A 23,930-nucleotide genomic window follows, 5' to 3' on the forward strand; every position below is an offset into this window, starting at 1 on the left:
ATTAAAGGCGCAGTCAGGGAAATGCGATTTCAAGCCCATAAATGTTTTTATCACAGTTAGCAATCAACGGCTGCTAATGAATGTAAATATAAACATAAACACAAACAAACACAGCTTCCTGTGAAATCCCTGACTGTGCCTTTAACTTGATAGATAGATAGATACTTTATTGATCCCCAAGGGGAAATTCAAGATTCATCTATCACTGGGTAATAAACTCTGGGTTCGCCAACTATGTTGTTGGCACTTTGTTTTATGTGTAGGGACCCTGAGCAAGCTACTGACGAGGTTTGATGCTGTTTTGAACAATATTACTGGTTAAAAAAAAGCTATTTGGAAAGTGTTTTGCTCACTGCCCCTAGCTAATGCTGTTTGCGATTTGGGGCTATAGCATATACCAGAGCAAGCTCTGTAGTGGTTGATCAGCGAAAAATACTGTCTCCATGGCTTATTTGATGTGTTTTAATGCAGAAAAAAACCTTTGGGTGAATTTTGGGGCGGGGGGGGGGGGGTAGTCGCCAGACAAAAAGTTTAGGAACCACTGCTGAGCGGTTGAGAATGAGCCTGTCAATCACCTGTGGAGTGGGTTCTAATGGAGGTGCATTTGTAGAGGATCTTTCAAAAGTGCCAACCTCTATTCAAAAACACTGATGCAAAACCTGTGCAATCTTTGTGTCAAAGGTCTAAGGTGTGGTGCGTCATTTTTTAATGGCATATTCTTATCACCCCTTCATGAAATGCCGTACGTTTATTGGGCCCTCTAAACAGTAAGCGTTTTTTTGAACTGGCATCCTTATATGCAGCCTTACCAAATCATCAGGCCAAACAGATAAAATAATCTGACATATTCTTTTATTCAGTGTTAAAAAAGTGAATAAACTTTTACACATAATTTTAATGCTTTGCCACATCCATGCTGCAGAAAGACTTGATTAAAAAATGAAACTAAAACATCTATACTTCTTTCTCCAAATACATATATTTTAAAATTTTGTACATATTCGATAGAGCTGGGTAGATCTCAAGTTCACGGGACATTGATCATGAAAACCAAAGGACAGTAAATCATATATTCACTATTAAAAAACACAGAAAAAGGTAAAAACCCCATTTTTTTTATATTCCCACAAGTTCCATGCAGAGAAAGGGATACACGTTTAAATTAAGCCCATACAAATCATTGTATTTGTATCCAAAAATACAGAAATACGAGAAGAGAACTCAATTTCTTCACCATAATCACAGTTTCTGAAAATCATTCCATTCTTAGGAAAAGATTAGTCACTTTATCAAATATATAGCACCAGAATACAAAGACAGCATGATGGGGCTCAACATTTAAAAAAAGCACACGCACACACACACTTGCTCACACACACACACACACACACACACACACACACACACACACACCATCAGACATACACACAAACCCGTGTAGTCAAGAAGACCAAAAGTTACACAACACTAACAACTTTCGAACAAATCACACGTAAGACAACTAGATGCTATCACTGGTGCATGCACGGCGTTTGGATTCCCCTGTCTCGTTGACTCTGAACGAAAGGTTTTGCTGAATAATCTAATAGTCTCTGACTGGTCGTGAGTATCTTTTTTAGCAAGCCTACTACAGACAAAAAGTTTGTGCGTGTTACTTTTGCCTACAACCCCTCTCCCCTGCATGCTGCGTTATGACACTGGCGCCATTCCAAACCTCTTATTTCTCTGCGAAGGCGAAAAAAGGCTGTACAATGCCTAGGAACAGTCATGCCATGTTACACCTCACACACAACACATGTCCACAATTTGGTCTCTCTTTCAGCACGGACGGCACACAACAGAAAATGACCCTTGGGGAGTTTCCAAACATGGTGCTCTTTGTCACACAGCAGGTTAAGCCATTATCGTTAGGTATTCTTTAAAGAGCTAGGCCTATAGTAAAACAAAAAACACTTTCACTCAGCCAAAAGGCTGATATGAGTTATGTTTAATACCATGGATGTGGCCTTATTGCTTCGAAGTGATCTGAAAGACCTTAAAGTCACCAACTGCTGCACGTCATTCGCATTTAACAACTGGAATTCCACACACACACACACACACACACACACACACACACACACACACACACACACACACACACCCTAATTACACCACGCAGGAGAGAGCACAGTTAACACACATCTAACTTGACGGATTCAACATACAGCCAGCAAGCTTGAAGATGAGACATAAAAACCTAAACCATACCAGACAGACAACAAAAACAGGAGCCACAAGCACATCACAAACTAAAGGAAAGAAAAGACAGACAGACAGACAGGTAGGTGTGTAAATAGCCAACAATACAGGTTCACACATTGAAGCGGGCCTTGTGTTAACAAAAAGGGGGAAAAGAAAGAGAAAATCTAGCCCTACACAGGTCACAGTGTGTGACAAATCGAGAGTTCAGACTGACTGTTCAAATGAATGTAGAAACGACACACAAAATGGCTGACTCAAATGAGGATTAAAATCAGAGACCAATACGTTGCACCAGCAAAGAAAGAGATCTAAAATCTAAAATTCAGTTAGTTCCTGAGAGCAAAATGTCAACCTTACTGGTATGTGAAGGGAGGAGTCCATTCCCTTCTCAAGTTTTAGAAAGGTGGAATATCTAGTTCATGCCTTGGTGCTCGTTAACTAAAACGATGAAATATTATGCAAAATGTCTCTCTCTCTCTCTCTCTGTTACATGTATAATAGACGTTTGTATTTTATGTGTTAATGAATTAATCCATTTCCCATTTCAATAAAATTACTATATTAGTGAAATTTATTAAGTCTATTTTGGAGAATATAGTCACAAAGAGGACATTGAATCTATATGACACATATGTCACACAGACTGTATATTGTCATACTGTATATTTTGTCAGCTGTCTCACTCGTCACACACACACACACACACACACACACACTTTTTGTGGTTGCAAAAACAATTTGTTATGTTTATTTTATGTAATAAGATTCTGTTTGACTTTGTTTTTTGCACACCAGTCTGATTCTCTGGAGAGGTAGAATATATCAGTGCCACGTTTTTATAAACGGTTGTAGTAAGAAGAAAATAGAACATGAACAACTAAGTTTGAATTAGTTTCACCCGTAAAAATGGTAACAAAACTGGAGCAATGGAAGGTCTTGGTTGATCACCTCTGGCTCCATGTCTCTTCCTGATAACTAAACGGTAGTTAAACGAAGAGCAGAGAAATGCCAAACTCCATTTCCTCGTCTAAGACAGTGAGTCTCCTAGTCTGCCACACCCCTCAGCTGTGATTATTGATGGTAATTGTACAAATGGCTATGCTATCCTTGTGGTAAATTACTGACATATTTTTTTTTTAGAATAGTTTTTTTTCTTTTTTATATTTCTATGTAATGTGACTCTGGACATTCAATGGTATACATATAAGCGGTTATATAGAATAGTGATATCTCGACCTTTTATGTAATTTAACATTCGCTGTTTGACGACACTGCCACATTGTGGCAAACTCACTGCAGAAACTATAGGTACCAGTCATCATGATTATGGCATAATTTCATAAAAAGGAAGTAAATTTTATTATGACTTGGCAGAAAACCTTAATGCATGTCATTGTATGTGTTTCCATTTATATACTGTATCTCCATCTGATTGTTCCTACCAGTAAGGTTTTAACTTTATACACCCTGTTTTTCATAATATCCCGAAGACACACCCATACATTATGTACACATACAGCTCTCGACCCCAGAGAGATGAACCTTCACCCCACTGCTGCTTCCAAAAAAAAGGGGGGGGGGAAAATCTAAAACTAAAACCCAAAAATGATACAAACATGAAAAAAAAGCAAAAACTGTAGAATACAAAACCAGCTAGAGAGCAAAATGTATTGTCACCAAAATCACTATAATTGATTCCATATGAACCCCCCCCCCCCCCCCCCCCCCCTCTGGTCTCACGTCTCACCCTCATCTGCGTGTCCTGAGCCGAGGCGCTGCGCTGCGGATGACTGATCAGGAGCAGGAACAGGAGTCCTGACTCTGCCGAGTGGGGAGGAAGGGAGCCCCTCCCCCCTCTACTCCACTCCTGCAGCGTCCCCCAGGGACTGGTGAGCTGTCAGCAGTGTGAAAAGTGTGTGTGTGTGTGTGTGTGTGATAGGCTCTTCTGCTCCGCTGTTGCGCCCCCCTCCCCCCCGGTCTCCATCAGCTGTGGTGGTGGTGGTGGTCAGGGCTCCTGTTTGATGTAGAGTCCAGGCGCGGGGCTCGGGCGCTCAGTAACAGCCTGTGGGAAGGTGAACTCGTCAGGCTCCACCAACTCCTCTTTCACCTGCAGCGCCACCCCTGCCAGCAGCGCCGAGGAGAGGAGAGGAGAGGAGGAGGAGGAGGAGGAGGAGGAGGAGGAAGATGGGGGAAGGGAGAGGACAACAGTGGGAGGGGAGGGGGGGGGGGGGTGAGGGAGAGGAGGAGGAGGAGGAGGAGGAGGAGGGAAGGGAGAGGAGAGGAGGAGGGGGGGGTGAGGGAGAGGAGGAGAGGGAGAGGGGAGGAGGAGGAGGAGGAGGAAGATGGGGGAAGGGAGAGGACAACAGTGGGAGGGGAGGGGGGGGTGAGGGAGAGGAGGAGGAGGAGGAGGAGGAGGAGGAGGGGGGGGGGTGAGGGAGAGGAGGAGAGGGAGAGGGGAGGAGAGGAGAGGAGGAGGAGAGGAGGGGGGGTGAGGGAGAGGAGAGGAGGAGAGGGAGAGGAGAGGAGGAGGAGAGGAGGGGGGTGAGGGAGAGGAGAGGAGGGAAAAGGCAAAGCGAGGAGAAAGAGGGGAAGAAGAAAGAAGGGAGAAAGAAATGGAGATGAGAGGGGAGAAGAGGAGGAGAGAAAGCAAGAAAAAGAGAGGAGGAGAGAGAAGGAAAGAAAAAGAGGAGAGAAGGGGAGTGAAAAAAAAACAGAAAAAGAAGGAAGGGGAGGGGAGTGGAGAGGAGTACAGAAGGAAAGAAAAAGATGGCAGCCAGGGAAGAGGACGTCAGGCAACCCAAGAGAAGGCGCCTCCAAGATGTGTGCAGAAAGCAGAGAAAGGAGGAGGATGGTCAGGAGGAGGAAGAGCACAGGAAAAGGGAGGGAAGAGAAAGGGAGAAAAAGAAAAGAGGAAAAGGAGAAAGGATAAGCAAGGCAAGGAAAGGAGAGAAACTACTGCATCTATGCTCAGACGCACCCCCCCTCTACCTGATGCTTAGACCAACAAACATGCCACATAGGTTAAGCTACGCTACCAGGTGACGAGAAGCTTGTTAGCTGGATTACAGGTGTGGCTAAGCTAATGTACATTGTGCTACTATCTGCACAAAAGGAGGCTAAAAGCTCAGGTGTGCTATTCCACTTGCTTTACCGGTGGGGCCAAGCGCAGATGCACTGCGCTACCTGGCTAACATGCTAGGCTAAGCGAAGTGTATTGCACTACCTGGATACCATGCTAGGCTAGCCGAAGTGTACTCCGCTACCTGGCTAACATGCTAGGCTAGGCGAAGTGTATTGCGCTACCTGGCTAACATGCTAGGATAGGCGAAGTGTATTGCGCTACCTGGATAACATGCTAGGCGAAGTGTATTGCGCTACCTGCACTGAAAAAGCGGAGCCAGGCTCAGGTGTGCTGCGTTTGTTATTTTTGCGTTTGCTCTGCACGTGAGGTTAAGCTCAGGTGTGCTGTGCTGTGCTACCTGCTTGGCAGGTGGGGGGAGGTTACCTGCTTTGCGGGCAGGGCTGAGCTCAGGGCCTGCGGAGGAGCTCACAGTGTGCACGGCCTCGGAGGCGCTGGGTGGTGTCGGGGGTGAGGGGTAATCCGGGGGGGTCATGTTCTCATCCCCTGAGAGGCTCCGTGGCGGGACCCTGGTCAGGGCGATGCCCGTCAGACTCACTGGACGCTTACCAATGGGGATCTTACGCTCTAGAAAGCCAAGACAGACAGGGACATGTCCTGACCTTACACTCCATCCTAAGTTACCTTTACAAGCTTGCCTTTCCAGGAGATAGAAGATAGGAGATCACAACCCATATTAGTTCAACCACAATTACACGAGAAAACACGGACACCGGACGCATTGGATATCCGGCTATTTGATGGTCAGTGGATTCATCTTTGCCCCTCAACTACTTAAATGCGTTAATGGCTCAGCAAGTCCACATAACCCAAACAGACAGAGATCTCGTATCACTCTTTTGGCACAAAGCCATCGGTGGGCCCCACCGCGGAGCGAAAGGAGGGAGGGGGGGCAGCATGTCAGGGCTTACCCTAATATGGGCAGGGGGAGGTGCAGGAAGGGGAAATACAGAGGGGGAAAGAGGGAGAAAAAGGGGGAGGAGAGAGGGAGGCAAAGAAGGGTGTAAATTGACCTACTTTTCTTCTGGCCTTTGTACTGCTGGGATTTCTTCTTTTGTTTGGTCACACTTGGAGGACGCTCTCTAGAGGCTGACGGCAGAGACACAGACAGACAGAGAGACAGACAGACAGACAAACAAAGTCATTTCCTCAATCAATCACAGAGCAGCAACCATAGAAAAAAAAAAAAAATATATAAATATATATATATATATATATATATATACGCTAGCTATGGATAGCCCTTATCTGCAAGTTTATGCATTGCAATTACCAATGAATGACAAATAGCATGCAAATTTAAATTGTATGTGACTGGTATCTATAAAATATGAATAGATATGATGATATGAATAAATCTTTAAGTGTGGTTTATGATGCTAGCTCTAGATAGATAGATAGATAGATAGATAGATAGATAGATAGATAGATAGATAGGAGATACATACTTTATTTATCCCCAAGGGGAAATTCAAGATTTCTGTCTCTGTAATGTGTTTGTTAGATTTACTTGTTTTGTAGCATTTGTTTTACATTTGTCATACATAGTGTGTTTTCAGATTTAGTTTTCACTGTTTTACAGTGTGTTCTATATATTAAGTACAAGTATATATACTCTTTTGATCCCGTGAGGGAATCAATTGGTCTCTGCATTTATCCCAATCCGTGAATTAGTGAAACACACTCAGTACACAGTGAAGACACAGTGAGGTGAAGCACACACTAATCCCGGCACAGTGAGCTGCCTGCTACAACAGCGGCGCTCGGGGAGCAGTGAGGGGTTAGGTGCCTTGCTCAAGGGCACTTCAGCCGCTTCTTACTGATCGGGGTTCGAACCGGCAACCCTCCGGTTACAAGTCCGAAGCGCTAACCAGTAGGCCACGGCTGCCCTCCAAGTTAGCTTGTTTTATCATTTTCGTTTGACATTTGGTTGAGAGTACTGCCATTGACTTGGTTTACCGTTGTTTGATTTGTGTTCTTTTTTGTGATGTTTGTTGTTTGTGTTTGTTTAGTGCCGTTTTGTTTTGGGCGTGCTGTGCTGGCCTCACCCTGAGCGGCTGGGGGCTGCAGCTGGTAGCCGGTCAGTTGGCACCAGCCCACGGGGTAGAGGTCCGGCGACTCGCAGTCCACCCACTGGTCGTACTCGTCCTCCCAGCCGTCGAAGTGGATCCGCAGCAGCCGATGGACGATGCGGGTCACCGTGGCAACGCACACCAAACGCGGCTCCATCAGGTCCACAGCCTCCAGCTTCATTCCCGAGCGGAAGCCGTGGTTTGGAACCTCCTGCATCGCATCAGAGATGGATGAAACAATTACAAACATTTGCAAGACAACCAGATTAGCTCTGATCGCATGGCTTAGTAAACAACAGGGAAAACATAACTTCATTAAAAGGACAAATCAAAACGAAGACATTTTAACAGATTATCTTGGAATAAAAGCATGCTAAACTTTTACACTACACTACACTGGGTACAGAGTTTTACACAATGCAGTTAAATAAGCAATAACCATTTTTCCATCATGAAAAAAAGGAAATGGTTTTTGATTGATGCAACTCTGGGGACAGAGAGAGGATCTACAGTCATCTCCTAAATTATTAAGCACTTCACACACATTCTTTCACATTTGTTTCTCTGTTTTTGCCTTTTATTATGTATTGACATCCATTCCCCGGCCTAACATTCTGCATAAGCACACTTCAAACAGTACAATCAACACAAACAGAAGATAACAGGGGAACAAGCATCTTTCAGATAGACACTACTGTTCATATTTCAATCCATCAAACAAGGTGGCAAGTTAAAAACAAAATTGTCAAGAGACATTGATTAAGTTTCTAATACTGCTTTCTGCTTAAAATAATTTTGTGCTTGAAAATTTGCTTTCAAATAATCCTCCATTTACAGCACTTGCAAACAGTGAAGCATTACAGCTTGAGTGGCTCTTCACTAAAGGCATTGTATCATTTGGTGTGATGCTCTGGGTTTCGGTCTTGACTTCTTCACTGCTGCTGAGGAGACTGGTGGAGTTTTATGGGAACGGTGCCATTTTATAAATCTGCCAGCTTAAGACCTTTAGGGAATCTGTTTGTCAAACTAGACAAACTGATGTTCTTAAAAAGGTATTCACTTGCCCAGTTGTGCACCAGGGCTTCATGCTTATCTTTGTTCAAGACGGTTTGCCTGGTTCTGTGGCAGACACACATTTCTTTTAGATATCTTTGGTTTTGGCTAATGTCTTGCATGGAAAACACCTTAATTTCTTAGACAAATAACAGGCCAATGCATTTCTTAAGAAAGCCTTTTCTATCCGACTATAGTTCATACTTTCAATACTAAAATAGCCAGGGAAGAAAGCATTGTTTATTGCTTCCTTAAACTGCAAAACAGTCTTTAGGTACACAAACATAATTGCAAAGTTTTTGTAAAGATGAATTTTCCTTTTTAACATGATAATTTAGGTTAAGCCTCCTTTATATACAATTGAAACACAGGAGTTACAGTCAATGAAAAAGGGTATTAACCCTTATATAGACATTCTATCCAAAATCAGCCATTTCCAGGTGACGGGTCTTTTACCACATTGTCAATGTCTGCACTATATGTCCAATCCAGTTTAAGATACTTGAATATAAGGTGTGATTTTCTTTCAATAACAAGGATGTCTCTTAGCGATTCCAAACGAGTGCATAGTAGTCGCATATAGTATACAGTAGTACACTTACCACCAGAAGCTATTTCATTTCTACAATCAACACCACAGGCTGCACCTTGAACTTGCCCACAATATAGCTTAAGAACATGCCAAATCCATCCCAGATTTAAGTTTGATTTTAAATATGGTTTGGTGCAACACTACAATAGGGACCATGAAAAGGCCTCATTGATGCATTACATCGTTATAAAAGCACAGGCCTGATGAGTATTTATTCATTTTTTATTTAAACAACAATAGTGTTATGCTCCATCACAAATGAGAAACCGTGTTAAATGATCCCAGCGACTAACGGCAGAGGTAAAAACAGACTCACCTTGTTGAAGAGCTTCACTGGAGCGGCTACTGATCCAGTTTCCCTGAGGTAGTCAAACCATTTGAAAGGGAGCTTTGTGTACCCTGCACAGGAGGGAGACAGGGAGGGAGCTAGTCAGAGCAAGAGACTTACCCAGGAAAGCCACCAACACCCAACCAGAGAGAGAGAGAGAGAGAGAGAGAGAGAGAGAGAGAGAGAGAGAGAGAGAGAGAGAGAGGAGAGAGAGAGAGAGAGAGAGAGAGAGAGAGAGAGAGAGAGAGAGAGAGAGAGAGAGAGAGAGAGAGAGAGAGAGAGAGAGAGAGAGAGAGAGAGAGCTGAGGATTCCAATAGGCTGGGGTATAAGTGGTACATGGAGAAGGGCTGTGTTTGATGGACAATGAACAGTATCAAACGAATTTAATAAAACTGCACAAAAATAAAAATCCACATCCATAGCGGAAATAAACATATCCACAAGAGTTTCTTTCACTTAATCTTAATGAATTGTGTAATTCAGAGTGCATTGATCCCTGTTTGATTATCAAATCTTGTAAACTTTTTTTCCCCAATGTATTTTATCATGATATTTTAACTCTTATGTCTGAGATGATATTGTGGCTGTATGTCTATCTGTCTTTTATGTCTGGTGAGCCAAAGAAAAATTTCCACCTTGGTGGACATTAAAGATTTATTCTATTCTATGACAGCGTGTTCGAGAGACAGACACAAGATGACCTTTGAGCCTATAACACAGGATATGCTCGAGTGTGTGCAGTCAGCCTGAAACTAGGGCTCCAAGACTGAAAGAGGATGTTAAGTTTAACTGTCAGGCAGACAAAGTAGCAAGAATTATTGCAACGAACCACCACTGAGTATGAGATGTTCCTTTTTTGGAGACTGAAGACATCAAAATGTTGATCGTGTCATAGCAGCAATGATAGGAATTGTAATTTGCTGGTAAGATGATTGCCAAAGAGCATTAGTTCACATCTGAAATCAAGTCTAAAACAACAGTACACATATCTAGCAAAGCGAGCCCGAGACAGACGCACGTACCTCGGGGAGGGGTTAGACAGACGCACGTACCTCGGGGAGGGGTTAGACAGACGCACGTACCTCGGGGAGGGGTGAGCTCAATGGAGTTGATCTCGCAGAAGCCGGCTGGGAAGATGGATGGTGAGGTGGAGTGGTAGCAGAACCAATCAGAGCCGTCCGCTGCTTCCGAGCCATCGATCCCAATCATGAGGTAACCGTCCGCCAGCACCTGAGACAGGAAGTGACATCACAGCGCATCACATACATTGGCAGCGTCACCTTCAAGACTTGAGAACAAAAACAATCTACTGGAACGGTCAGGCTGACAGCAACAGAGTGACAAGATTTGCATCCGTCTCCATTTTCACTGACAGAAACAAACAAGTAAATACACTACAGTTGCAAAAAAAAGTAAACATTATATATTGATACTGCACAGGAGCATCTTCACGATGAAGAGGATTTGTATTTTAAAAACAGCATAGACAACTTTTCTGTGCTAACCAGTTGATTCTCTATCTAAGGCGAAAGTAATTCAGTGTCTTAGAAAAAAAATAAGAACAACCAACACACACATTACAACATATGACTATGGACAAGACATTTCAAACTTTATTTGTAAAGCTCATCCACTGTGAAGCCATGGTGAGGTATAGGCCCTCATCTCGACCGACCGACCAACAGACAGACAGACAGACAGACCGACAGACACTTTATTGATTCCCAAGGGGAAATTCAAGGAAACCTCCTGTACCCTTCAAGTATTCTCTAAATTCCCTCTAAAGTCCCTCCTGGAGGGCCGAGGCAGGCCTCACCTTGCGTACGGTGGCCACACAAATGGCCGAGAGGTTGAGGGGGTCGATGGCCTCCAGCTTCATGCCGTCCTTGAACCACTCCCCACTCTGGTCCACATCCCTCACCTGAGGGAGACACACACGCTAGTGTGAGCAACACACACACACACACACACACTTCACCTGAGACACACACACACACATGCTAGTGTGAGCAACACACACACACACACAATTCACCTGAGACACACACACACACACTAGTGTGAGCAACACACACACACAAACAATTCACCTGAGACACACACACACACACACACACAAAATTCACCTGAGACACACACACACACACACACACACAATTCACCTGAGACACACACACACACACACACTAGTGTGAGCAACACACACACACACACACACAATTCACCTGAGACACACACACACACACACACACACATGCTAGTGTGAGCAACACACACACACAATTCACCTGAGACACACACACATACACATGCTAATGTGAGCAACACACACACACACACTTCACCTGAGACACACACACACATGCTAGTGTGAGCAGCAAGCATATGCAAACACACACATACATGCTAGTGTGAGCAGCAGACACATGCACACACACGCTAGTGTGAGCAGCAAGCATATGCACACACACACATACATGCTAGTGTGAGCAGCAGACACACACACACTTCACCTGAGACACACACACACATGCTAGTGTGAGCAGCAAGCATATGCAAACACACACATACATGCTAGTGTGAGCAGCAGACACATGCACACACACGCTAGTGTGAGCAGCAAGCATATGCACACACACACATACATGCTAGTGTGAGCAGCAGACACACGCACACACACACACACACACTTTACTTGAGGGACACACGCACACTAGTGTGAGCAGCAGCCATTTTAAAAATACACACAGGCACTTCGGCTGTCTATCTGTCTGTCTAAGTGACAGACAGATAGACAGACAGCCAAAGCCTCTGGCCAGGTAAAGCCACTATCCTAGCAGGAGGTGGTAGTGATATAAGCTCACCCTGCCACACACACACACACACACACCTCGTTTCCCCCCCCAAATGCAGCGCTAATATCCCAAACCACTCCTCTTGTGCTACACAAGCTAACTGCTGCTGTCGGTGACTCAGAGGTGAGTCAGAGTTAGCGCTGGCTACCCTTTTGATGACCAACCACTGACAACCATGCTCATGTAAAGGTCAACGTTAACAAACAAAAAAATTAATTACACTTCAATTCATACCAAATCCACTTAACGGTGATAACAAGCACGACTGAGTGTGGGAGTGTGTGTGTGTGTGTGTGTGTGTAAACTAAACTAGATTCACTACAAGCATGCACTGCACTACCGAAGCAAAGTATGAACTCTAAGCAAGTATTATAAGTAAAGTCTTTTGCTCCTGTGAGGGAAATTTGGTCTCTGCATTTATGAACACACAGTGAGGTGAAGCACACACTAATCCCGACGCAGTGAGCTGCCTGCAACAGCAGCGGCGTTCGGGGAGCAGTGAGGGGTCAGGTGCCTTGCTCAAGGGCACTTCAGCCGTTCCAACTGGTCGGTGTTCGAACCGGCAAGCCTCCGGTTACAAGTCCGAAGCGCTATCCAGTAGGCCACGGCTGCCCCATGATGATACCAACTGTGTGGTGGTCAGATGTGGGTATACTTGGCGGATTGACAGATCTTGCTATCGTGAATAGCCTCTGATTACAATTACAAGGCATTTAATATCTTTCTCGACCCGTGCATGGATAGGACTACAGAGTTCAAAGCGAGTGGTTGTTGTGTGTCCAATAAGAGAGGGACTGGACGATGGCGTTTAAGGAGGAGTAAAGGCTTTTGTGCCGTTTGATCGCTCACCTTCACAAATAGCTGCCCTGGAGCGTCCACCTGCCCCTCCAGCCTCTTGGACACGTCTGAGGAAATAAAGTTGTGTGTTAAGCTCACAGACACAAGTGAAAAAATGTAATGTAATAATAAATAATGTCCGCAACACTGCTTTAGACTCCCGTATATTTAATGTACAAAAGGCAATGCTTCGACCCTGCTGGGTCTTCTTCAGGCAAAAAGCTCAGACACACACACACAAAACAGTATATCACCTAAATCTTCTCCAATAGATTCTTAACAGGTAGGCTACACCAGGCGTTCTGTTGGCAGAGTCTATGCAGCAGCAATTAAAGCCCTCCTTACACCAGAAGTCTTTGGCAAGATTTGGGAAAGATTCTTGAAAGATTGTAGTCTTTTGAGTAAAGCTTGAATGGAGGGCATTAGTTAAAAGACTCCAATCTTTCAAGAATCTTTCCCAAAATCTTGTCAAAGTCTTCTGATGTATGGGGTGGCATTACTTGCGCTATAATCAATGGAACTGGCTACCACCAGACGTGACAGGAGCGTGTGCATTTGCAAAAGCTAGCACCAGACGTGACAGGAGCGTGTGCATTTGCAAAAGCTACCACCAGACGTGACAGGAGCGTGTGCATTTGCAAAAGCTAGCACCAGACGTGACAGGAGCGTGTGCATTTGCAAAAGCTAGCACCAGACGTGACAGGAGCGTGTGCATTTGCAAAAGCTAGCACCAGACGTGACAGGAGCGTGTGCATTTGCAAAAGCTACCACCAGACGTGACAGGAGCGTGTGCAGGAGCGTGTGCAGGAGCGTGTGCATTTGCAAAAGCTAGCACCAGACGTGACAGGAGCGTGTGCAGGAGCGTGTGCAGGAGCGTGTGCATTTGCAAAAGCTAGCACCAGACGTGACAGGAGCGTGTGCAGGAGCGTGTGCAGGAGCGTGTGCATTTGCAAAAGCTAGCACCAGACGTGACAGGAGCGTGTGCAGGAGCGTGTGCAGGAGCGTGTGCATTTGCAAAAGCTAGCACCAGACGTGACAGGAGCGTGTGCAGGAGCGTGTGCAGGAGCGTGTGCAGGAGCGTGTGCATTTGCAAACGAACGCAAGTCCAATGCGTCTTTCTGCATTATCCGTCTTAGTCTTTATCTTTAGTTATCTGCTGTACAGCACTTTGGTCCGTTTATGCCGTGTTTAAATGTGCTTTATAAATTAAACTTACTTACTTACTTACTAACTAAGTCTTTTAGAACTATTTTTTACGCTCCGTGAACAGAATGCTTCAATAGTGCACACGGTGTAGCCCGGCCGCAAGGGTCAGAGAAGAGACCAGAGCCTCTGTGCTGACCTGATCTCTTGAAGCGGTGACCGATGCTTCGGGACCAGCCGATGGAGTGGATCAGGGGACTTTGCATGTGGCACCAGAAATCGTCAGAGCCGTCCTCGCTCTCCTCGTAGACGAGACGCAGGCGGCCGCCGATCACCTGCTCCACCAGGGCCACGCGCGTCCGGCACAGGTGCGTCTTGTCCACCACCTCCACGCGCATCAGCTTCTTAAAGGGGAACTGCATGCTCTCCTGCACCTGTGTGTGTGTGTGATGCACATTTGTGTGTACAGACATGTATAGGTAGGTGTGTGCGTGTGTGTGTGTAGGTGTGTGTGTGTCATGCACATTTGTGTGTATAGACATGTATATGTAGGTAGGTAGGTATGTAGGTAGGTAGGTGGGTGTGGGCGTAAATAAATAGATGAGTGAATTTGTGTAAGAGTGGTGAAATTGGCCAGATGACCAGATGCATTCAATTAGCTTGATAATTACAGCAACAAATACAAACACAGAAATAAGGATCTGAACAATATCAAGTTTTAAATGGCTACAATGTTGGGTACATCTTATACATAATGTCCATCATGTGTTCTACTGCACTGTCACTGATCACTACCGAGACCCAGCTGGAGTGGGGGGGGGGGGGGGGGGGGAGGATTGGCGGTCACCTTGGAAGAGAAGTCCGGGGGGAGGGTCTTCGCCCCAGTGAGACGCTTCACCAGGAAAGCCTTCCAGTTGCTGACCTTGTGCTGAATGGCTACAAAACAGACGAGAGGTGACCGCTTCTGTTAACCGCGCAGTTTTTTAAAGGGACAGTTTGCAGTTCCTGCATACGCAGTGTACCCTCACTGTCTTTAATTGATTATATTTGCATATTAAACACAACAAGACCCAAGACTCGCAGCCTTTGGACTGACATAGTCACGGTCATTTAGAGGGATCTTTATTTTTTATTTCTGCCTCCGACAAAAACAGTAAACCTCACCTTTATAGTTTTTCCTAAATCGCTAAACTCCATTCTCTGAACCAAATGCTTAGTGGTCTGAACCCGTTTATTCAATCAATCACTCTTTTGTCAAAACCATAAACACTTTTTAAACCTTGTTAGGCACACTTTGGAGATCTTGTTTAATCTTTCGTGCACAACTCTCTACGGCACTGTTTGGAGATCTCGTTTAATCTTATGTGCACAACTCTCTAAAACACATTCCTCCCAACTAAAACACACTCTTTGCACTGTGATGCACCTGCGACGCCTAAATGCCTACCACAGGTAGCAGAAGGTAAGACACAATATGCAGCACAGATATGAATGCATACACAGTACAAGAACTCAAAAGTGTTCACACTTGTTGCGACTGATGAGATGACACCACTATAAGCCAGTTGAGTGTGTGCGGGCCACACTGAGGTTGGGGGGTGTGTGTGATCCCAACAGAGGATGGAATCAATCTGAGAGGCTGAGGAGGGGGGAGTGGGTCTAAGAGGTGATGGGAGAGGAACACAAACAGCAATACTAAGCACAAGATTTTCCAGACGAATTCAAGAAATTGTGATGGCATGACATTACATATTGCATTGCATGCAGTGCTTACAGTAAGCAATATATTTGGATCATGTTACTGAGTTGTGTGAATATTTTTTTCTTCCAAAGAAAAAATGCATTTACTGCATTGCAATGCACATGGAGATTTCCTTTCTGGAGTTTCAGTACATTGTACAGTGTAGTTTCTATGGCTGGACGTTGTGTGCAATGAATGCTCAGACGTGTTTATTTTCACTGGCTCAGAGCAAGAGTTGAAAACAGTCTTTGGTCTTGGGCTAACCCTAGAACTGTTTTGGGGTGATTGTTTGATTTTGCCAGAAGAGTCAAGGGTTTTGTGAACGTAGTTTGTTAAATGGTTTTTTGTGTTTACAGTTTTGACAAAAGGGTGAAAGGATTCAAGAAATATGTTTCAGCAGTTGTTTTATGAATGGGTTCAAATGCTAAAGTTCTTGACGGAGTAGGTATTTGTCTTGTGGCATGATCCATATTTATAATGGGTGCTGTGCTTGTTGAAGACAATTTTGAATATTTATGAGCATCTGTTCTCCATGAAAAAATAGACACATTCGTCAGCCTTAAATTACAATACAGGTCCGAGTCATTAATATGGTACAACTGCCTCAAAACTAAAACATTTCATGTCTGTGAAATACGTTATTGTTTTCAGACCTAAACCTTGCAAAACATAAACCACAAGTAACATGATATAGCATACGTGTGTGACATATTATTGCATGCTGGAATTAGATTGAACAGGCGGTGGGGACATATTACACAGAGCAAAATAGATGCCACAGCATTCAGAAGTTGAGGAACGGCCATCTTGGCCCTCACTAGGGCTAGATCCCTGCCTTAGAGTGCTTTATTTCTCTACTTCCCCAAATAAATCCTACTACACGTCCTAAACACCTGACACCAGCAGCAGGGCAGCCACCCTCCCTCGTAATTCTTACATTCAGACGGGACTAGAGGTTTGCCCATAGACACCCACCACCCTCCCTCGTAATTCTTACATTCAGACGGGACTAGAGGTTTGCCCATAGACACCCACCACCCTCCCTCGTAATTCTTACATTCAGACGGGACTAGAGGTTTGCCCATAGACACCCACCACCCTCCCTCGTAATTCTTACATTCAGGCGGGACTAGGGGTTTGCTCATAGACGCACACCAGCCGACGGGGTGGATATCGGGCACACAGACGTTACACCAGAAGTCCTGTCCAGAGTCTCCATCGAAGCCCTCGTAGCGCAGCAGGGCTTTGAAGCCTGTGGACCGGAAACACAGCAGGGCCCTATTCTTAAACATTCTGGGTCGACATGACCTGCAATATCATCAACACTCCCAAAGGATGAAAGATTTAAGTGTGTGTGTGTGTGTGTGTGTGTGTGTGTGTGTGTATTATTTTAATGGACAGGAGGGCAGAAGTTATTGTATATTTACACATTCAGATTTTTGTAAGAGGAAATAACTTAATTTGTTAGTTATGAAACTCTATAAAGAGGATTGGTGTTTGTGTCCAGGATTATGGTCAAAAGCACTACTGTAAACCAATCCAGATACTTGTTTTGCACATCAACAATACTTGATGTTACATTTATTCAACTATGCAGCAAATAACAGAGCAATTCAATGCAACAAAATCCTGTGCCAGATTGCACTGGCTGACTTGCCTGCTAGCTTAATAATGCTTGCTATCCAGTAGACCTTCATGGGCAAGCTGCTGTCGGAGTTGGGCACCTCTATGCGCACTCCGTCAGTGATGTCACCCCAAGACGTTCCCATGGGAACCTAGACAGAGAGCACAGCTCACATTCACACTCTCCACCAGCTGCTAATGGAGAAGGCCAGGTCAGCTGAGGTAATGAATGCCCGCTTTCACCAAACACGCAAGCACGCACAAACTTTATATACATATTTGCGTACATCCATTCATGCATATATTTGTTATTTATGTCAGATTTTTAAGGAAGTTTTAAGGACTTGACTTGCTGTTAATAAACATTTAGCATGCATAAAAGCATATCAACCTTTCAAAAAAATTTTGACAAAACAACAACAACATTAATTATTTAACTGTGTAACTGACACCTGTATTTCACACATCCGATATGCAAATGTTTGTCATATATTTGTACAAATGATTGCATATATTTTGCTAATTATTTTCCAGCTTTCCTACAATAAACATTACACAATCATGACATTCTTCATTTTGCCAAGTGCTGGGTTCAGCTCACTGTGTACATACGTGTTTGAAACAGCTCACGGGAGCTCCAACCATGTCCCCACTGCCGATGTATCGTCCCCAGTCAAACCCCTCAACTGGGACAGCTGCAGGCCAAGAAAGACACACAGAGAGAAAGATTCAGATGCTTGTGAAAGCAACAGAAGAATCTGCCAAACCACTGCCAACATATCCCCCGAGTAAAGCTCTCTATCATACATAACCACAGCAGAGAGGAGGGAAAGCTCTAGATGCTTGTGAGTGACTAAGAAGGTTATGGTGGTCTTGGGGTCTCTACTGTCAATACAGAGTTACCTCAGACAGCAAGGCCCTACTACGCACAGAACACACACTTGAATGGTAAAAGGCACTTTGGATTCAGGCTAGTTTATAGTTCAGAGGACAAGTGTTGCTCGACAGAAAACAATTGTTGCCGACAGATGGCGCGGAGCTGTAGACTTTCATAGTCTAGCGCCAGCAACAAATTCTCACAATAGAACTAAATAGAATTCACACAAACCATGATCACTGCAACACACAATAGAACTAAATAGAATTCACACAAACCATGATCACTGCAACACACACAATAGAACTTTGAATTGATATCAAATCAGAGTATGCCACAACATCTGGGCAGTTTCACATGTTTGATGTACGCGGCGTGCTCAGCAACACAAATTGTATCTATTTTTACATCATATTTTGTCGAGCAACACTTGTCCCTTGAACTATAAATTGCCATTTAGTGTCTGTTAAATACCAGTTATCTTTACCTGTATTTCTGCTCAGCTCACCTGTTTTCTTAACCTGGCTCTGCTGGTTAGCCTGGTACTGAGCATACGCGGCTAGCTTAGCCATGAGCGGTTGCTTCTGCAACACCTTGGCCTTCTTTGTAGGTGGTTTACCCTGATTAGGACATACAAAATTCACACTTCCAAATCAAAACATTGTGTGCAATAATAAAACTATACACAACAATGACACTGTAAAATAATTGAAAAGGCAGTGTTTTGTAGTGTTTTATACGTTTATTACGTAAGGTCAAGTAATGTGAAGTAAAAAATAGTAACGTAGTAAAATGAGGTCTTTGGGCTACCTGAAGCCGGGCCAGTATGCTGGCTTTCTTGGAGTTGGAGGAGTAGCTTCGCGAGCAGGAGACGCTGCAGAAGCGTTTGGTTTTGGAGTAGAAGGCGTCCCGCACCCCCACCATCCCACACATCTCACACGTAGCTAAAGGAAGCAAAAACAACAACAACAACAACATCACTACAGTGTCTCACTTCTTCAATAGCAGCTAGGCTGTACAATGGTCTTCAATATCAGCTAGGCTGTACAAAGGTTTGGAAAAACAGACTAGAATATGGCCAATAAAAGATACCCAAGCTTGAGTGTTGACACACTACAAGATCACCTTGAACATATTTGGGGGATGCAATGTGAAGCTTGCTAGTGGGTTTAAAATGAGAAATGAGCCTTCATCAGCGAGTACATACTGATTGTGTCTGGTGTTTTAATAAAGATTTGTATATGCACACTGGAAATTTACAACAAAAGTAAAAATAATTTGTTGCAGAATTCAGAAAATAAATGAATGTTTAATACTGCTCTTGTTTGAAAGACGCCATCCTCACTACATGCTGTTAAATCAACGTTCAGGGAGAAGTGATTTCAGGCTTACACCTGGGTTTGCACGGGCAAATCTAAATCCACTGAGGTATGGGTTGCTTTTACTACACAACAAACTATTGCTGATACGGAAGGCGTTTTATTATGGGGCAGCCGTGGCCTACTGGTTAGGGCTTCGGGCTTGTAACCGAAGGGTTGCCGGTTCGATCCCCGACCAGTAGGAAAAATGTGGGCGGGGGAAGAGGTTGAGCACTGCTCTCCCATGCCCACAATTACGGCTGAAGTGCCCTTGAGCAAGGCATCTAACCCCTCACTGCTCTCCGAACGCTGCTGTAGCAGGCAGCTCACTGCTCTGGGTTAGTGTGTGCTTCACCTCACTGTGTGTTCACTGTGTGCTGTTTGTGTATCACTAATTCACGGATTGGGATAAATGCAGAGACCAAATTTCCCTCACGGGATCAAAAGAGTATATATACTTATACTTATATTTGAACCCAGGATCACTACATGAAAAACTAAAAATGAGGAAACTATATCTCTGTGAAGCAATTCCAAAACTGACCATACTAATGATGCCATAAGGCCATAAACTGTTCACCATTGCATCCCTTTTTGCGTTGTTCACACTTGCACCCCAAAGTGTATCAGGGAGGAATGACAGCATGAAGAAGATATAATCAAATAGTCTGTCAGTTCTGACTGATATTAAGCTTAATATGCATGCTGTGGCCTAAAACCATTTACATAATTTTTTACACTACAAAAGTTATCGATTTACACCTGCAAATACGCCACTGTTGATACACTTAGAAGACGAGACAGACAGAGGAGGCAGTGTTTTCCATACATTGACTTATTTGTGGCGGCCCACCACATTATCAACACTGACCACCACACAATGATTTTCCATGTTGTACTATTTGGAATTCATTAATTGTAGAGCTATGTGCACCTTTGCGCAGCCTCTCCTTGTCTCTCAACAAACCTGCATGTACGTTTAAAGAAAACATTAACAATCTTGCAATTGTGCAAACTGGCTAAATTGTGCTTAAATCTGGATCATAATCACGCTGCGCTAATTTGTTAAAAACTGTTGCATTCAAGTTAATTCTGCAAACCTACCACCACAAATAGAATTCAATTCTGTGGGAAACTCTGGGAGGAGAAGGAGGATGAGGAAGAGGATGAAGAGGAATAACAGGAGACGTACCCATGCCAGCCTTGCCGTCGGGGTAGGTGTAGACCTGGCCATTGGTCTTGATGATTGGCAGATTGGCGGGGAGCGGAGGCACCTCCTCATCACTCTCCTCCGAACTCGAGCTGCTGCTGGAGTCCTCGCTGCAGCTGTCGTAGCCGTCAAACATCCCGAACGAGTCCCGTCGCTTACGCTCCGAACGGGCGCCATGCTCCGCCTGCAGGTCACAGCACACAGGTCAAGTCCACATTAAGGAAAAGACAGTCCTCGCAAAGCTGCCTGGACTCAGGCGTATAGACATGAGATCTAAACAGAAAAATGTTGACAATGTCCACATCTATCAAGGGTGGGATAAAACAAGAAAAATAAAGAAAAAGTAGTCCTATAAGCCTATTGCACATAGACGAATGGTTTTGCTGACCATATAACAACTGCAGCAAACCTATAGGTGATATGAGAGGCAGAGGTTATAGTACTATAAATGACTGGATACTTTTAACTGAAATTGTTTAACTCACAAGGAATTCTATACAATATGGAGTACTGCAAAAGTGTCATGAAATAATGTTAAGTCTATATCGCCCATCCCTAGTACGAATCTTACATAGTCTTTCTGCAGAGTTAAAAATAGTAATAATAAATTATAACAACAAGGATACTTGTTAAATATTTAAATTTAACTTAACATCACTTCACAAAGTCCACTGTTTTGGAGGTAATGCCCACCATTTTTGATGTCCCAACCCAAACTTCCCTTTTGCCAGAATGAATGACCATGGCAAAAGTAAAATTAAGGTTAGAGGCCCAAATACTAGCTAGGAAGTAAGGGGGAAAGCCTTCATCTTTCAATCTTCGACAAGTTTTCGCCAAATGATTAACATTTGTGATTAAGCTAGAATTATGGTCACCTAACTAGTACCTCTTACTAGGAGAGATGTCAAACAAGTGACACTAACAGCTACTGGTTCATATAAGTGGATCACAGCTGTTTCCAGCGTCTAGGGAAATGAAAGTAGCCTTTTAACAATTCAGCTTAAAGTGTGGAGTGGGAGGCACAGACACAGCCTATACTTCCACCCTTTGGATTGCAACATCCACGTTTGCATCTATTTTAAATAGTTTTAAATAAAAAAAGATCAATGGCCTAACGCGACAGATTATTTTCTTTGCTGCCCATCAATAACTGATAGTTTGGTTTAGGCATTCTGTTGAAAGGTTGCACTGTTTCTATTAGGGAACAAACAAACAATCCTGGAATATTGACTTAATTATATACACCGGGGAATTAAGCACAATAAAAGGGGGCTGTAAGAATGACTGTATGCTCTCTGTTACGCGGGAAATAACAATACCTGGAAGAAACTTTGCACTTCGTGGACTACGATCACTCAATTAACGATAAACTAGATAGCAGGTAAATCCTAAAACGGGGATTTCTGTGATTACGTTACCTGAACAGCAGAGCATATATGCCATTTTGCACTGTTCACAATGAATAAATCACCACAACACAGACCCGTACGGCCCACTAGCCCGTCTTCCAGGATGTTTCCCATTCCTTATTAGAAGCATAAATGACAGCTGCAAAGCGGGCACAGACACAACACATTTTTAATGTTCCCGACCAGCTGGCTAACAGTACGTTAGCTACAAATTTCCTCTGCAGTGCGGTTCACTTTTTATGGGGCCCGGTACGAGTTAGCATTATGCAAGTGCTCTAGGTTTACTAGCATATTGTGAATAATGTTGACGTAGATAGTTTGTGTACTAAAGGTATCCAGTTAGAAAAAAGCACAAGTTTAACACCAAAACAAAATCTGCAGGAGCGCAACTCCTACATCCAGCAGTTGTAGCTAGCTAAACATATCCACTTTGCGGACTAGCATAGCCACTGCGGAGTGACACTACAACAAAGGCTGAAAATAGGATTACATTTAGCTATGCTAGATTCAAACTGAAACCGCTCCTTCTACCTACCAGATCCCTTGCGTTTTCCATCAGCCCGTCATGCAGAACACTCTGCTTAATCTTAACGTGTAGCCAAAAAGTCAGGAAAAGGAGAAACAATGAGCAAATTTAACTAAATCCCGAAAGGAGAAACTCCAGTTGCATATCAACAAAATTATCATATTCCCAAGGCGCACGCGCAAAGCCCGCCCGCTGATCGCCAATTGGTCAGGGACTGTTTCCTTTATTCTGTCACTATTTTACAGAGTTGTAACAGGAGAGAGTAGAGTCTGCAGCGCCACCCTTTCCTCAGGATGAGAAAAGTACTCTTGCACTCTGCGTGGAGGTGGAAGACATCAGAACAGCACAAGCCAATTCTGCAATGCTTGCGCTCATGTCTCAGTCTATCATTAAAGCTAAAAAAAGATATTGAAGGTAAATATGGTCGCTGAGATTCAGGAAGATAGATGTATCCTTTCTTCCTTGCATGGGGGGGGGGGGGGTGGGGGTGGGGGGGGTGGGGGGGTGGGGGGGGGGGGGGGGTAGAAATTAGGAATTAGATTTTATTCTTAAAAGTCAACAAGTTAGGCCTATATGATGGCACACGTTAAAGGTACAGTCAGCGAAGTAGCTACACGATTTCAAGCCCATAACATTTTTTTTTACATTCAGCGATCATCTCCTCACGACTGCTAGCTGTCCATTCCGCGAGTATAGCCTAATCTGTCAAAAAACATACACACATACACATTTAGCACAAACAAACGTGACTTCCTACACAATCACTGACCTCGTTCTCACCTTTAAATCTAGCCTATTCAGAACAAGCTGATACATTCCTTATGTTGTTGGTTGAGCAGAGGTGTAAAAGTCTGGCTTCAGAAAGTAAAAGTCCTGACACTTTTTTGTTTGAACCACTCACTTATTAGTTCACTAATTAGTA

General features: G+C 43.9%; 1 protein-coding gene across 4 annotated transcripts; it reads right to left on the reverse strand.

Annotated features, from left to right (window-relative positions):
* Nucleotides 1–835: 835 nt before the first annotated feature.
* Nucleotides 836–23,192, reverse strand: mbtd1 (mbt domain containing 1). Of its 4 annotated transcripts, none has more exons than XM_042086170.1 (17): nt 23,018–23,192; nt 21,056–21,257; nt 19,316–19,449; nt 19,014–19,125; nt 18,241–18,323; nt 17,663–17,780; nt 17,123–17,257; nt 15,112–15,200; nt 14,464–14,698; nt 13,134–13,189; nt 11,246–11,350; nt 10,512–10,659; nt 9,417–9,499; nt 7,432–7,666; nt 6,401–6,472; nt 5,750–5,950; nt 836–4,365 (listed from the first exon to the last, which is right to left on the reverse strand). In XM_042086170.1, exons 1-17 carry the CDS (start codon nt 23,036–23,038, stop codon nt 4,250–4,252), a joined length of 2,145 nt encoding a protein of 714 aa, XP_041942104.1. In that variant the 5' UTR covers nt 23,039–23,192; the 3' UTR covers nt 836–4,249. The 4 variants fall into 4 exon arrangements, with proteins under 4 accessions (XP_041942104.1, XP_041942105.1, XP_041942103.1 ...); XM_042086171.1 differs by having other exon boundaries at nt 836–4,306; nt 18,993–19,125; XM_042086169.1 differs by having other exon boundaries at nt 18,993–19,125.
* Nucleotides 23,193–23,930: the final 738 nt, after the last annotated feature.

This window comes from Alosa sapidissima, chromosome 3 (genome assembly GCF_018492685.1).
Source record: "Alosa sapidissima isolate fAloSap1 chromosome 3, fAloSap1.pri, whole genome shotgun sequence".
In the NCBI taxonomy this organism is placed as follows: domain Eukaryota; kingdom Metazoa; phylum Chordata; class Actinopteri; order Clupeiformes; family Clupeidae; genus Alosa; species Alosa sapidissima.

Excerpts from the sequence above, each read along its gene's own strand:
- mbtd1 (XM_042086169.1), bottom strand. The coding sequence starts at position 23,038 with ATGGAAAACGCAAGGGATCTG. Across the intron at positions 7,667-9,416 it reads CAGTGAAGCTCTTCAACAAG|GAGGTTCCAAACCACGGCTT; the intron begins GTGAGTCTGTTT and ends GATGCGATGCAG. Across the intron at positions 6,473-7,431 it reads GCAGCCCCCAGCCGCTCAGG|CCTCTAGAGAGCGTCCTCCA; the intron begins GTGAGGCCAGCA and ends CTCTGCCGTCAG.